Source organism: Trichomycterus rosablanca, chromosome 2, assembly GCF_030014385.1.
Source record: "Trichomycterus rosablanca isolate fTriRos1 chromosome 2, fTriRos1.hap1, whole genome shotgun sequence".
Taxonomy (NCBI): Eukaryota; Metazoa; Chordata; class Actinopteri; order Siluriformes; family Trichomycteridae; genus Trichomycterus; species Trichomycterus rosablanca.
In genome coordinates this window covers 1,544,862-1,561,571 of record NC_085989.1, presented here as the reverse complement: position 1 = coordinate 1,561,571, position 16,710 = coordinate 1,544,862, and the positions used below count along the sequence as shown (strand labels likewise).

The 16,710-nt window shown below is 41.8% G+C and overlaps 2 protein-coding genes across 6 annotated transcripts; both read left to right on the top strand.

Annotated features, from left to right (window-relative positions):
* The first annotated feature begins 1,097 nt into the window (after positions 1-1,097).
* Positions 1,098-6,469, top strand: LOC134328500 (CD209 antigen-like protein E). 5 transcript variants are annotated; one of them, XM_063009623.1, is made up of 9 exons: positions 1,098-1,465; positions 2,341-2,428; positions 2,546-2,608; positions 3,650-3,754; positions 3,888-3,968; positions 4,236-4,307; positions 4,750-4,904; positions 5,330-5,442; positions 5,545-6,469. In XM_063009623.1, the coding sequence occupies exons 2-9, from the start codon at positions 2,398-2,400 to the stop codon at positions 5,699-5,701; spliced, it is 777 nt and encodes a 258-aa protein (XP_062865693.1). In that variant the 5' UTR covers positions 1,098-1,465; positions 2,341-2,397; the 3' UTR covers positions 5,702-6,469. The 5 variants fall into 5 exon arrangements, with proteins under 5 accessions (XP_062865693.1, XP_062865686.1, XP_062865678.1 ...); XM_063009616.1 differs by lacking the exon at positions 1,098-1,465 and adding an exon at positions 1,628-2,022; XM_063009608.1 differs by lacking the exon at positions 1,098-1,465 and adding an exon at positions 1,628-2,171.
* Positions 6,470-9,245: 2,776 nt separating this feature from the next.
* Positions 9,246-10,267, top strand: si:dkeyp-92c9.2 (uncharacterized protein LOC571482 homolog). Its single transcript, XM_062989230.1, has one exon. The coding sequence runs from the start codon at positions 9,302-9,304 to the stop codon at positions 10,265-10,267; it is 966 nt and encodes a 321-aa protein (XP_062845300.1). The 5' UTR covers positions 9,246-9,301.
* Positions 10,268-16,710: the final 6,443 nt, after the last annotated feature.

Sequence of the window (16,710 nt, the reverse complement as noted above, 5' to 3'; positions counted from 1 at the left end):
GACTTTGACTTTGCATCCCTCTTCAAAGCCTGGTGCGAGGCGCCCCAGTCTATGATGACTTCAGCCTTGGCAGGACAATCTTTGAAAGAACCAAGGATGACGACAACGTGGGTCTCTCCATCGAAGACAAGCTTTTCCTGGAACTCATGGACAAAGAGATGTTTATGGACGCTACCAACAGCTGGGTGGCACCCCTGCCATTTCAATATCCACGACGACGGCTCCCAAACAATCGGGAACAGGCTGAGAGTCGCCTTACCTCTCTCCGATGCACCCTAGAAAGAAAGTTTGAGGTGAAAATTCACTTTGTGAACTTCAAAACATGCAAAAAATCTTTGATAACGACCAAGCTGAGTTGGCGCCATCGCTGCCAGAGGGAGAAGAGCGATGGTATCTACCCATCTTTGGCGTGTACCATCCACATAAGCCAAATCAAATCAGAGTCGTCTTTGACTCCAGTGCTCAACACCATGGCATCTCTCTGAATGATGTGCTACTCACCAGCCCGGATTTGAAAATAGCTTACTCAGAGTCTTGCTGCGTTTCCGAAGAGAGCCAGTGGCAGTGATGCAGACATTGAACAGATGTTTCACAGCTTCATTGTCAGAAAAGATCATCGAGACTTTCTGCGGTTCCTTTGGTTCAAGGACAACAAACCCAGCAATGAGATTGTGGAGTACAGGATGAAAGTCCACGTATTCGGCAATAGCCCATGTACTTGGGTTTTCAATCCTCCTCATTCTTCCCACATGGGGGAGCTTGCGAGTGAATTATTGGCATCTCCAGATGGATACTGAACTCCATGTTCATGCAAACCAGCCCTTCATGCCTCACTCATGAGGTGTTGTTAACCTTCATGGCGGAGGTCATGGCTATCATTAATGCCAGGCCAGTCGTGCCTATCTCTTCAGACCCAGAGTCACCCTTTCCTTTGACTCCTGCTACACTCTTGAAACAAAAGGTGCGTACTTACCCTCCTCCTCCGGGAACCTTTGACAGCAAAGACCTCCACCGTCAGCAGTGGAGACAGGTGCAGCATCTGGCCAATATTTTTTGGAACCGATGGAAACGTGAGTACCTGCCAACACTTCAGAGTCGTAGTAAGTGGCAGGATACTTCTCAGGAGTACTAAAGACGCGGAGTGAATTTAGCTCCCTCTATTGTTGAGACATTCTCATGTTATTCAGTTAGTGGTATTTGAACAATACCAGGTGGGGAGTGTCATGTCCTGTAAAAACTTTTCTTTATTTATGGTCCTTTTCCTTCCTCTACTGGTGTTTTAGAGTGATTTGTCATTTTCTTGTGTAATTCCAGCCTTTGTGTTGATTGGTTAGTTTGTTCACATGACATGGCCAGGTTATAGTTCATGGTGTGATCATGAGAGGTTACATGACATGTTACCAGCTTACAGCCCAGTTATTGCTTCTATCTATTCTGTTGTTTGTGCCTTGGACAAGTATCGCTTGTGAGTTATATTTACGTTTACATGAAAATGTTATTTGCATTATAATTTGAATATGGTATTTCTAACCGTTGCTTTCTTTCTGTATTATTTCAGTTTTACAATTTAATTGTTTCTTGAGAAATGAAGACAAAAGTAAAGAGCATTTAATTTTACTCCAGCTTCTGCCTTTTTCTTGGAACTTGGTTAGCTATCTGTTTATTTGTGTACAGACACACACATTGAGGACAGAATAGAGTGACTTCTTAGATGCACTTGTTAGATTCCTTTTAATTCCGTGTTGTGTTCTGTGTTGTTTAGTTTGTATTAAATAAGACGTATTTGTGAAGGATGTTTCATATAAACTTGAATTTCAGCACTTTTACCTCATTGCTGATGCTGTTTGTCCATGTTTGATGTTAATAGTTGTGGTTTCTTGACACTTTAAACCTCAAAATAACATCACAGTGTTTATGACTGTTTGTGTCATGTTTACTACAGCTTAATGACTTCTGCTGTTCAGTCACACTGTCCTCTACTGGCTGATCAATGGTGCTGCACAGAGACGGGGGATAGTGGAGGTCAGTGCATGACTCTTCATGCTCGGTACTCTTCTCCATATTAACCCGCCTGGTGCTGGTGAAAAGAAACGGTCGGTACTGCACACGGGTCGGGATGGGGGTGTTAGTTACAGCCCTCCTCGGTCACTAGGAGGTCTGCAGCAGTAGAGGTGAAATATGATTGAGGAATTGAATATGACCAAAACTGCATTCAAATACAGCCCTCTTATAAGTGTATGTAAATTCTTGACTATAACTACATGTCGTGTATTAATGTAACTGCTACACTTCCTGATGTACTGAGGTATAAATACCAGGGTTTGTAATATTTTCTGTTAGACAGTCGACTCTGAACCTTTGATGTGAATTAACTACAGAAACTTTCAGCTTCCAGAAATGGCAAAAAATACCAGAAATGATCAAACAGGTAAAAAACCTAAATCCTAATTTTGGAATCATTCTGTTACTGTAAACATTTTTTTTTTAAAGTTAAGATTTGATTCATTTGTGTAAATAAAATAACTAATTTGCTTCTGTTATCTAGATGAAGATATTTACGAGAACACTATAGAATGTAAAGAGGATCCAAAGAGCCAAGAAAGTGCAGGTATAATTTCATATTATTACTAAATAAACACTATTCTTATACTATTTACTACTATTCTGTTATTTAATAATTTAACTTTATATTTATGAACATATTCTAAATGTATAAGCATAAACAAAAATGTTTTAGTCACTATAATAAAAAGTTATGTATGTTAATCTAGATATTTCTACATATTAGTGCTGGATATTGAAATACTGAATACTTTTTTCATTTCAGTGTAGATTCCTAAAGCTCTATATGCTTATAAATAAACTGCTTTATTTTAATATACTGGAATTATTAAAAACAGGTGACTTAAAAATATGTACTAACGTACTAAATGTATAAATGTGAATGTGTTAATGTACTAAAACAATGAAGATGTTTAAAATGCTGGTGTAATTTAAAACTGTGTCTAATGATTAATCAAATAGAAGCTGTAGAACAGAGGTTGCCATTCTTATGAACTCATGACCAGTAATAACTAAGAGAAGTTTGGTGTTCCTGGGTCATTTGTTTTAGCGCATTACACGTGAACTTCTCCTGTCTGTCGTTTCTTTCTTCTACCTGTAATTTTGTTTTGTGTTTCCTTCGATTCATGTTGTTAGACCATTGAATACTTGTTGTAGAGTAAGAAAACGTTGACTGAGGAAGCTCTTTTATAAGCAGACGTTCTGGAGAGGAGTGTCTGCTAAATGTATACTCAGTGGGCTTTAAATCAAAAGGTCGTGGGTCGAAAACTGGCTCTGCTAACTGACCCCAGCAGAGCTGGAATATGTAGAAAAAGAATTGAATCGTACTGCACACGTGTATCTGTATACATGACAAATAAAGATATATCTATCTGAGGCTCAACCATGCCAGCCTGAACCCGTAACAGACTTTTATAAACTGGTACAACCAATTTAGTTTTTTTATTTCAGGTTTTTCCATCTGGACGTTCAAATGCGTGATAATTAAATTTCATGAGAATGTCAGTCTGTGATACTGTTGTTACTGTGGTAAATATTTACTGTTAATTTTTCCACATCTCCAACCACGCTGTGTTGGAAACTGAAGAAAGAAAACCAGCTTCCTCTAAAGAAACAGTGAAGTTCCTCCTGGTGTTCCTCGGTCTCCTTCTGATTGGTGCTTTAATTGCACTTTGTGTTTTGGGCTTCCTGTGTAAGTATCACTCTTCATCATCATCATCATCCTTGTTCTGCTCATCATCATCATCATCATTGTATAACAGTAGATTTTGCAGTGTGTTATGAACTGATTTTATTTTTTATTCATGTCTGATCTAATCCAACAGATCACAGTCAGTCCTCCTCGTTTAGTGAGCGGTTTGCTAACGCTACAGCTGAACTGAAACTGCAGGAGCTCAAAACCACCGGTGAGAGATTCAAACCATTTACCTTTTGTCTCTTTCTTTCAGTGAGTTATAAATATACCAGTCAGAGCTGCTCTGATCTTAGTTGGAGTTTTAAAAGTAACAGTAGCAGTAACTATTCTTGTGTTTTTAGTACTAGAGTTTATATGAACAGTTTTATTTACAATAAATTAGCAGTAAGATTCTGTATTACATAGAAATAAAAAAATGTTTAATGTTACTGTTTTCTGTTTGAGAAATTTCTTTTTACTCTTTTTTTCTTTGTTGAAGAATTTAAATCTAGATTGGAAAAAGTTCAAGTGAGCTACGAGGCTGCATCAAAGCAACTGGACTCATTAAAAGGTAAATCAGTTTCTGTGACTGCAATAAATTAAAATAAAGTGCAATTAAAAATGTAAACATACATAAAATTTGCATCTGCTAAAGAGCGAGAGTATAAACAGCTGGAGGAGAAACATCAGCGCATCCATGAAGTCCTTTCTAAAGGTATGGACACAGTGTCTGATTCTAATAATGAGAAGGTATAACATGTTATAGCAGGACACAGGATATACGGTAAAATGAGAGAGTAAAGTACAGGACCACCACGTTCCTCCAGAATAGATCTTTCTCTTAACACTCTCACACAAATCCTGAAAGATTTGTGGTGGTTTGTTATAGGATGTTCAAGCTGAGGTCTGTGGAAAGATTGAGAAGATGAAGATCTACTTTACAGTCCACTGTTTAAGTCTGATAGTTGGCACATTTTACTAAACATTTCCTTCTTCGCTCTTTTTAATTACAGCAAATAAAAGCTTTGAGCTGTGTGACGAAGGATGGAGGTCTCTTGGGTTGAAGTGCTACTTTTTCTCCACCAATAATCTGAACTGGACTGAGAGTCGAGATTCCTGTGTTAAGAAAGGAGGTCACCTAGTGATCATAACCAGCAAAGCAGAGCAGGTGATCGTTTTACACTATGTAAAAATTATTAAATAATGAATTGTGTTGCCCCTCTCTTTATTATCCTGTAGTTTGTATTGTTCAAATAAAAGCATATAAAAATTATACTAAGTATTTTACTTTGTGCCAACAAATTCAGGAATGCTACTTCCAGTGATTGTGCACGAAGCAAGGCACAGAAAGACATGGTTTAACAAGTTTAACATTACTTCATTTGTCTGACCTTACAAATGCTTGTGGCCTAATGGACACAAATTCCTACAGACACATTTCAAAGCCTCACAGTAGGAATGAAGGTTGTTAGATGGAATAAGGTGTCCAACAAGTTCATGGTCTTATAGTACCATATAGTGTACTTGTTTTTAGATGATTTTTAGATCATTGATATTAATAATACATTTTTTTCATGAAATTTTATCTATTAGGATTTTTTAGTTTCACAAATTAAAGAAACTCACTGGATGGGTCTGAATGATCTGGAGAAGGAGGGAAAGTGGATGTGGGTGAACAACAAGACCTTGGATGAGACCGGTGTGAAGTAAGAGCTTCATTCACTCACTTTACATGATTTACTGAAACATCTGAAGATCTAAAGCCAGAAGATTATTTATCTGCTAATGTTCTTTTCATTCATATGAAGGTTCTGGTTCGAGATGAATCCCATTGAGCCTGATAACTGGAGCAAAGAGGACACTTCTGGAGAGAACTGTGCTAGTTTGGGGGATGGGAATGGCAATAATCATAGATGGTTTGATGGTTCTTGTCGTAAGGTGAAAAAGTACATCTGTGAGAAGTAAAAAAAGTCTGGAGAAATGTTTAAAGATTTTTTTTTTTTTGGAGAGAAGGATATTACCTGTTTTTTAAATGTTTAAACTTGGTTTGGTTATTTTGCAAAAACTTGCAAAGCTGAAAAACAAACAAACAAAAAAAACAGCAAGCTTTAGATGTACCTGTGAGAGGTTTTAATAAATATCATATTTTCTTTTATTTACACAATGCTTGTGACTGTACTCGTGTAAGGAACAATAAAAGTATAACAATTCTTGTTGAGCATTAATTCAATAATAATAATAACCAATGAAATCAGAGACTCTGTGCCTCGAATTAGACTTGTTTTACATCTCATCTCTATTTTCTCGCACATAAGTGTAGTTTTAATTTTGATCACACAAACATTTAAAGTTAAGAACCTATATAAAGGACCTCACTCATGTTTCTAAAGAAGAGTAAATTAAATTTTAATTGTAAATTAAATATGAAAAGTGTGAGAACGTGGGCGACTTTCACAAGGTCCAGATTATAATGGTCAGATCAGAGCGTCTCCAAAACGGCAGGTAGCGTGGGGTGTGTCCAGCATCTCATATGTTGAATCATTATTACACTCCTTATTTTGAATTTTATGTTCTCTGACCTACGCAGAGTGGATGTAGTTTCATTTTTATGACATGTCTTTGAATGACATGATGAACTGAATTGAGCTCAAAGGTGCGTTTGGTGTCTTCAAAATACTCTTGTGTATTCTGTGTTTCAACGGTTTGCATATAAAGATTCTGAACACTCCTGGACTCTTTGTACAGTTTTTGATTATTTTAATTGTAATCGGGCAACACGGTGGTGCCATGGAAAGTGCTGTTATCTGACAGCGAAATGGGCCTGGGTTTGATTGCCCAATCAAGCACCCAGCATCGTTTCTGTGTGGTTTGCATGTTCTCTCTGTTTCTATTTGGGTTTTCTTTGGGTGCTTTGATTTCCTACCACAAGTCCAAAGACATGTAGTCAGGTTAATTAGAGGTACTAGAAATTACCCCAAGTGTGTGAATGAATAAATTAATGAATAAAGATGTTTATGCTCATATTGTATAGCTTTGGCGCACCTGACACTGTTTGTAGATGATAGCGTTGGGCAGTGATGGCTCAGTGGTTAAGGTACTGGACTAGTAAACAGAAGGTTGCCGGTTCAAGCCCCGCCACCACCAAGTTGCCACTGTTGGGTCTCTGAGCAAGGCCCTTAACCCTCAATTGCTCATCGTGTTCAGCTCATTGTGTAAGTCGCTTTGGATAGAAGCGTCTGCTAAATGCTGAAAATGTAAATGTTGTAGATGCTTGTTGTTGATTAATGAATTGATTCTGAAACACTAAGGGAAAAGTTGCTCGAAATAATTCTCACTACACCTCCATCGTCAAAACTGGTGGGGAAAAACTCACATCACTGTTTGTAGGGCATCATTTTTGGAGCAGAAGGTTCCAAACCGTGACTCTTGCTTGTCTGTATGAGTTCTACCAGTCGGTGGCGCACTGAGCCAAATTTACGCACCGTGCGCTTTAACCGCAGCAGCTCAGGTTCTCAGTTCGGTTCCTGAACTGAGGGTGATGGAGCTCAGAGCTGGTCTTCCCTCCTCCTCCTTAAAACCCATCAGTTTTGCGTGAACCGTGCGGGTTTGTGTTCAGAGGTTTAAGAAGATTTGAGGAGGTGATGAGGTTTCCTGTCCAAAGTTTTGGATTTAAGGCGCGATATTAAAAGTGGAGCAGCTGAAGCCTGAAGCTCGTCTGAAATGTGCTGGACACAAGACGAAGCGTCGGACTGCTAGAAGATGGAGTGATTTTGGAGATTTGAACTGGAGTTGGACTGATCTCAAGGTAAGTGAGGATTCTGTATCCTATATCAGGGACTTTCTGCTGGATATAAGGCGTTATGTATGTAGTGCGTAATAACATTGTCTCCTATATAGTGCACTAATATCAGTAAATGTGAATTTTTAATGCAGATTCCACTTCTTTATATTAGTGGAAAAACACCAACAAACCCTAGATTGTCTTGTTTATCCATGAAAATTGGAATTACACGACTGCACTTTATCTTTTTTATGCAGAGCAATTATTTTAACCCCACCATGCAGCGCATGAATACATTTAAAGTAAAACATGTACATACACTTGAATGGAACGTGTGTTTTATGACAGTATTAGAATTTTAACGATTTCTGCAGCTGTTTGTTGGAAAACACAAAAATAAAGTTATTGTGTTTTCTACATATACACTGGTTCAAAACATACACACAGCAACCTAGATTAATACATTAGTGATTATGAATGGGGGGGCGACACTGTGGCTTTTCTGTGTGAAGTTTGTATGTTCTCCTCGTGTCTGTGTGGCTTTCCTCCCACAGTCCCCCAAGACATGCAGTCAGGATAATTGGAGATACTAACCTCCCCAAAAGTATAAGTGTGTGCCCTGTGATGGACTGGCAACCTGTCCAGGCGTTTCCCACCTCGTACCCACCTCAACCCTGAATAGGATAGAGCCGTGCTAAAACAGACAGTGAATGATTGATTTCATATAGGGGAAGTCTGAGGATTGTACTTGTTGTACCCAGACGCACAGGTGCATGCAGAATGTGGCCAAAAGTATGTGAACCCCAATCAGGAGCTTGTTGGACGACCCATTTCAGGTCTAACTGGGTCAAGTTTGGTGTCTTAATCTACGTCTGGCACATTGTGGACGTACAATCAGCACAGGAACTTCTACATTTATTGTAATTTTTTTTAAATATTACAGAATCTGGGTTAACACAGAGTGGAGCCATTATTTGGAAAGCTGGTTTCACCTCTAAGGTGCTTTTATTTGACATAAACAAGCCTTTGGGACATAGCTGGCTGGATTTACCTGGCACAGATGTGCCTTTCATTCATGAATTGCCTGTTTTACCACCGCTTTGTCTCGGTCAGGGTCGCTGTGGGTCTGATTCATTGGCCAAAAAATAGGAAACACTCCAGACAGGTTGGCAATCCTTCACAAAAAGTAACCTCTTCACCCGGCCAGAGAATCGAACCCTGAAAAGAGCTACGCACTGCGCCAACGTGTTGCCCTTTTGACTTTTTAGTGCAGTCCAAATATTTTATGTACAGTTGAGGTCAGGACAGGAATGGGACAGCATTTTTTGACATGAACAGTTGGTCATTTTCATGCTGGAACACCCAACAGCATTCAAGCTATAACCCAGTTCTACTAAAGGGTAGACAGTAGGTGCAGTGTTGTTGGTTTTGAATGTCTCCTTCTATTGACCAAGATGTCACAGTTCCATGTACATTGTACATATAATTGTTTGTACAGATGATCTTGGAATCTGAAGTGGCTTAAAATGGCTCCAAAAGACAATCCTGATGGTCCTTACATTCTGAGATCTGTACACAGCTTCCTAGACTTTCTCCTTGTAATGCTTGATGGTCTTTTGGAGCCGATTTTTGCTTAACATCATTATTTCCCATCATTCTTCTCAGGTCCATCAATGCCGGTTGCTTCTCCTGCCCTGAACTTGTGGATTTCAGCCACCGAACTGAAGCTTCCACCAGTTTGACATTCAGTCTGATCCCACACGGCTCAGCATTTAAACCTCAGCATGGGCACGGCCTTGTCCCTGTCTCCGGGTCCTCGACGGTCAGACTACTACGATGGCTGGCCCAGCTACCTGAGTGGCTACCCAAACCTGAGCAGCCACTCCCTGAGTGCTCAGAAGGAGCACAACCTCAGATCACATGGGCACTCCGTCTTCCTCCCTGTGCTCATGTGGAAACGCCTGGTGGCGTCCACCAAGAAGAGGAGTTCCTCCGCAAAGAAGGGATTCCCGAGTGGCCAGGCGTCCGTCGGTGTCGTTGGAGCTTCGGTTCACAACAATAATCATATTTACACCAAGGACCCCGTGATACAGCTCAACCGGGAGAACGTCAAAAAGTCCCTCTCCTGCGCCAACCTGTCCAGTTACGAACCTCCGCTAGGTCTGGGCCTGGGCACAGGGCTCAACCTGGGATACAAACCTCAGCAGCTTTCCTCAGTTCAGAAGGTTCCTCGGGGCGCCTCGACTTCTCCGAAGCGCGTGATCGTACAGGCGTCGACGAGCGAGCTTCTGAGGTGTCTGGGCGAGTTTCTGTGTGGACGATGCTACCGACTGAAGCTCCTCTCGCCCTCCGAGCCGGTTCTGTGGCTCCGCGCCGTCGATCGTTCACTCCTCCTCCAGGGTTGGCAGGACCAAGCCTTTGTGACCCCGGCGAACGTGGTCTTCGTCTACATGCTCTGCCGAGACGTGGTCAACGGGGAACTGGTGTCGTCGGAGCGCGAACTCCAGGCGGTCCTGCTGACCTGTTTGTACCTCTCCTACTCGTACATGGGTAATGAGATCTCGTACCCTCTCAAGCCCTTCCTGGTGGAGGCAGCTAAGGAGGCGTTTTGGGATCGGTGCCTGGCCATCGTCAACGCCACGAGTTCCAAGATGCTGCGCATCAACGCCGACCCGCATTTCTTCACTCAGGTCTTTGCGGATCTGAAAAGCGAAGGATTGCAGGACTACGGACGAGTGCTGGATCGGTGATAAGTTGGTCTGAACCATTGTATTCCTTTCTAGCTCAATGTACTGTAAGGATTTACACTAGATGGCCAGAAGTATGTGGACACCCCTTTTAATTATTGAGTTCAGATGTTTTTGTGTTTTTTATTTGTTACTTGGTTTGTGTTATTTTGTCCTGATTATTTATTTTTAATTAGTGGCTTTCCAGCCACAGTGTCGTTCTACCTCAGACAAGCATTTTGCATTTGGGTTCACTCGCTAGGTGTGAACCACCCCGTTACACCTTGGTCTGTTCATCAGTCATGAGGGCTCGTATCTGATGGGTCAGTTTGTACTTGAACCATGGGTAGATCATTAGAAAAGTCTAAATTCACTGGTCGCGCCCATCAGTCGTCATTTATTTCATTTTGGGACGTCCAGTATTTATTTTTGGTGGCACCTACAGTATAAAAACATGGAGTCGACTGTGTGATGTCCTTTTGTTTTATGTTCCTAGAATTAAGGTGCTGGCTATTGTGGCATTAATGAGATTAACAGATTACCAACACACACGCACACACACACACACACACACACGTTGTCTTGCTGATGGGTTGAGTTAATCCCTGCTGGCGGGCTGATGTGGGCGTGTGTTCCTGTCCTCTCTTCATCACGTGTATCTTCTCATATGTCGAGCAAACAAACTCCATCATTTTTTGTTATTTCGGCTCCTCCTGTATGTATTTAATTTATTCTATTTTATTTCTGCATTTTCTCCCTGATTTATCATAGTCAATCTGTAACAGTTTAGGGAAGGTCCTTTCCTGTTCCAGTTTAAAGAAACTCCAGTGTCCTGCACACAGCCCTGACCTCAGCCCCACTTAGCAGCTCCGGGACAAACCGGAACATCAACTGAGGCTTTCTCAGTCCATCGACCAACATCTGAATGGGCACGAATTTCCACAGACATGTGAAGAAAAGCATGTCTGTATATACTCAGGCCGGCCGATAGAACTGGTACGTTAGTGTAACAGACCGCAGCACCACCTGAGTCTCAGTTTTATGTAAAAAATAATCATAATAAAATAAAATTGCAGATCAAATTATTCACTTAGTCTAATTTTTCTCAGGAACCAGACATTAAAATTCATAATTTTTTTAACTGAAATTCCAAAGCCGAGACTCTGTAGAGACCTGAAACAAGCAATTCACAGGCACAAATTCCCATACTGATGTTTAAAGCAGTTCTGTAAACACCTCCATCACAATGGAATTATGGGTTAGAAAACAGAACCTAAAGTGATTTCCCTGTAACGCCACGTGTTTATTCATCTAAAATCATCCAGCCCGACAGAGACGTGACCCAAAACCGGGGGCACTTACTTTTTCACCAAGCTGTACGGCTGGTGTACGATCAGATTAGACCGGACGCGTCTCAAATGAAGAACGCGAACACGCCAGCAGACACGTGCGCGCGGTCACGTCCGTCCCCGTCGTGCACATGGCCGTGATAATCTGATAATCCTCCTCCGCTCGGTCAGGCACCGGCGGAAATGAGCGGCACATCGGGGGAGACGGGGGTTCGTTCTGAATCGGAACGTCAGCTGAGGTCATGTTTTGTCTGAACGTGCACAAATTCCCACATGTTCCAGCTGAAAAGATCACAGATTAAAATCACTCGTTTGTTCTTGAATTGGGACAAGCTCACAGTCAGGTGTCCAAATACTTTTGGCTATGTAGTCACATATAAATTCAGCTGTCCTACAAGCCACGTTGGTTGAAGGTTCCGTCTGCCAGGCTAGAAGATGATGAAGCTTCCTTCACTACCCCAGTTTATAAGTGCAGAGAGTCTCGGGGCTGCCCAGGAGTCCAGTGTTTCTGTGCTTTACCTCACATATCTGCTGAAAACAAGCTCTTAATCAGGTGTCCACATACTTTTGTCAGTTAGTGACAGTTGCAGAAATAGAAAGAGAAGGAGGTTGTGTGGAAGGATTCAGCAGCTACAGACAGTCTCGTGATGAGTGTGTGATGAGTGTGTGATGAGTCAGGCCAGTTTGGGGTCAGTCTGTGTTTGTTTATGGTCTGTAATGGTCACTGTGACCTCAGGACCAGCTTTTGTTTCGGGCAGCTGCCCTCTAATCCACTTTCTCGCGCCTCCCCTCATGAACACTCGACTTCTTGTTCCTTGTTGGGGTTTGAATTTGGTCGATGTGTGTAGGGCTCTGTTAGAGCCACGCTGAATAGAAAATGGGAGTGTGGGTCTGGTTGGCACTGGTCTTAGATTCTGGTCTGGGATTCTAGTCTGAGATTCTGTCTAAATATTAAGTCCTACACATTATATGAAGTTGCCCCATGTTAGGGCGCATGCAGATGAGAACCGTTTTGCGCTTTGCTCACCGCTCCATGAGAACAACGGCACAGCCAGAGCAAAAGCGGTTTTGTCGCTTCCCATTTGAATGCGCCCTTAGGAGTCGTGTCTCTCTGCGCTGCCTAGTTTGCCGTCAAACGGGGCACGGAGATGTAGTTGAGTGTGATCTGTTAATCTCTCTAGATGTACAATCGCCTGAGCCTTATGGATGCTGCTATGCTCCAGGTGGATGGTCCCCTACATGTTACAGCTTCTCCGTTGCACACTTGCTTTTCTCAGAAGCCGTGATGCTCGGTCCAGTCTGGTCCAGTTTTCCGCTGATGTGGTATGTCTGCAGTCTTTTGGTTTCTGGAAACTGCCCCTGGTATTGCGTTCTGGGCCACATGGTGGAGACGAGAGCGGATCGCCCCAGTTATGTGCAACGTTTCTTTATTGATTTACTTTTTCCTAAAGCCAGGATTCTAAATATCAGTGACGGGAACGTTTTCCAACACGCCAACATACAGCATGAACAGAAATTGATGGTACTGTGATAAAAAGCTGGTGGTCACATGGAATTTTTACCTACATTTTGACTGTACCCTGCCGTCCAACTTCACCTGATTACGCAACATTCTCTTCAAACAAAATGATTTTTGCACACGTCAGATTATTTAAAGCTTAAAAATTTATTTAAAATGTCCATGCTGATATTGTTTGGTAGCCATTGTGCCACACTTAACGCAGATGCCTGCAAATAAGCCGTCTGAACCAACCATGTTCCAGGAAAAGACTTATTTTTAGCTGAAAATCAATCACACTCTGTAGGATTCACTCCTCAGTCAGTCCTGGATTAAATTTCAGTTACATCTGCAGGACGGAAGCTGGAATATAAACGTTACAGAACAGGATCAGGATTTTCGCCGAGCTCTGGATTAAAGACTCTCTGGACCACTGATGAGCGAGTCTTTTAAAGACTCCGGATCCGTCCGGAACCAGCAGGAGACTCTCAGGATTGGATGTGACTCTGCACTGGAGCTGTAACTGTTATGGTTGTAAATGCTGCTATGTGTGTCTATAGGAGTCTGAAATAAATGATGTGTATAATTAAAATGAGATAAAAATAGAAATACGTGTGTGTGTGTGAATCCTGCATCGTTACACTGATGGTGATGTCGAAAGTATCTGGACGCCCCTCCTAATGATCGAATTTAATTTAAGCAACTGATGCTTTTATCATTGTGGCAACAGTTTGGGGAAGTCCCCTTTCTCTAGTCATGTGCAGAATAGCTCCAGTCTCCTACACAGTCCTGGTTGGATCACTGAAAGCTACATAGAAAAGATGGAGTGACGGTCAGGTGCCCCAATACTTTTAGTTTGTCCATACAGTGTGTGTTACTGCCCTGCACTCAGTTATTTTCGAGAGACTGGACCCACCGCCACACTGACCAGGATAAAGCGGCAGTTTTAAAGATTATAATAATAAAATTTATTATTTATGCAATGTCAGGCATAAAAGGTCAAAATCTTTAGGGATAACAGAGAGTGAGTGAGTGTGAGTGTGTGTGTGAGTGTGGTGTGTGTGTGTGTGTGTGTTGGGGGGGATGTTCTGAGTACCAGCTGTGAACCTGTTAGTGTTGATTATTGTTCATTCTAAAGCGCCTGTGTTTCCTCAGCATGTGTGAAACAAACACCACTATTGTACACACACACACACACACACACACACACACACACACACAGGCCTGGTGTTGTAAATCTACAGTGGACGTGAGTCGCGTGGAAAAGCAGTAACATGAGCGGTTTCAGTCCCGATGCATCCCTTGATGGGCGTCACATATTAAAGAATTACACTCGCACATTAACACTGGGGTCCAGGGTTCGAATCCCCCATGGTGCTACCCACCGGTCGGGCTTTTGCATACAGACATTAGCTGTGTCTAGAGGGGACGGCTCCACCTGGGAATCGAACCCAGGACCTTCTTTGCCAAATTAGCTGAATTTAATTTGCACCAGCGATTGATTGAACCACGTCCAGATTTTTTTTGCATCCAGACCCTCTGCTGTAACTCAGCTCCTCAAAGACAAACAGAACATGACAATAAACGCAGCATCCATAAAATAAAGAATAAAGACACCTCGTCTCGTCTCGTTCCTCAGAGGAACCAAAATGGACGGGCGGAGCCTCGCGGTGAGAATAAATCTGAAAACAAAGCGGCGTTTGTGTCTGAGGTTCTGAATGGACCTCCAGCGTCTGTCCACAGTCGTAAACTCAGACGATCTTTTATTTTAGCGACACTTTAGGTCAGAACCCAGTAGATGTTGGTATGTGGAGGATGAGGAGGAGGTGAGGAAGAGATGAGGAGGAGGATGAGGAGGAGGTGTGGGGTTAAAAAAGGGGGACGAGGTTTGGTGCAGATGGTCCATAATTCATATGGGTCTTTATTTTCTCAGATGGACACAAATCACTTCTGCAGCATCGTGGAGTCGTTCTTTTAGGTTCTTATTTAAAGAGATTGTTAGATTGTTAGATATGCAGAGCAAAGTCTCAACAGAACATGAGAACAAACAACACGAGAACTAACAGATCATATATACAAGCAGAACATGAGAACAAACAGAACATGAGAACACGAGAACAAACAGAACACGAGAACTAACAGAACATGAGAACACGAGAGCATACAGAACATGAGCAGAAGCAGAACACGAGAGCATACAGAACATGAGCAGAAGCAGAACATGAGAACATACAGAACATGAGCAGAAGCAGAACATGAGAACATACAGAACATGAGCAGAAGCAGAACATGAGAACAAACAAAACATGAGCAGAAGCAGAACACAAGAACAAACAGAACATGAGAACATACAGAACATGAGAATGTGAGAAGCAGAACATAAGAACAAACAGAACATGAGAACACATGACTTCAGTAATTAGAGGGACGTCCTCATACTTTTGGAACCTCTGTTTTTTTGTGTGCACCATGTGATCAGAGCTCTTGACGTCCTGATTGGTCCAACACTGACGTACGAAAGAAGGACAATGAGTGCAGATGTGGTGCTGGTACTCAGTACAGTGACGGGGACCCATACAGCTGTGTGGAACATCTGTATAAGAACAAGGAACCTCTTGTGGTACCGACTGGAACAGCGGACACTCAACGAGTGTGCCAGTAAAACTGATTTACTCAGACCAGTAGGTACAGTGGCAGTGAAATGGAAGGACTGGTGATACTGGTATGAGACACGACAGACTGTGTGCAAATGTTTTTTTTTCCAAAAGTATCTGGACACCTAAACATGAGCTTGTCTTATGTGTATTAAATTCGCTTCCTCTTTCCTTTGTAGCTTTAATATCATCCGCTCTTTTGGGATATCGTCTCAAGACTACAAGATTTGGACTGTGTCTGTGGGGATTTGTGCCCTCCTAATCAGTCAATAGAGTCAGTGAGGTCATAATTATAATTAATTATTAAGCTTTATCCCTTATTTATGAAAATAAGTGTAATAATAAATCACCGCTATATACATTACAGAACAAACAGAACATGAGAACAAGCAGAACATCAGAACATGAGGACATGAGAACAAGCAGAACATGAGAACACGAGAACAAGCAGAACAAACAAAACAGGAGAACTAACAGAACATGAGAACAAACAGAACATGAGAACACAAGAACAGAACATAAGAACAAACAGAACATCAGAACACACAGAACATCAGAACAAACAGAACACAAAGGCCAATTGATCAAAAGTATGTGGACACCTGATCTTCAGCTTGTTGGACGTCACATTTCAGAACCGTGTGTATTTGTAAATATCGGTGAAGGCTTTCCACAGAATTTTAGAGCATGCCTGTAGGAATTTGTGCTCATTTAGTCAAAAGGGCATTTGTAAGGTCAGGAACTGATCATGGGCGACACAATTGTTCACAAATGTTGTTTTCCAAAAGTATTTGGACACCTAGCTGGTCGGACATCCCGCTCCAAAACCACCGGCGCTTATTAATATTAAATCACCTCCTCTTTCTCTTCTGGAAAATCTTGCTACTAGATTACAGGGCATTGGAGTGCGTCTGTGGGAATTTGTACCCACCCATTCAATCAATACAGTCAGTGAGGTCATAATTA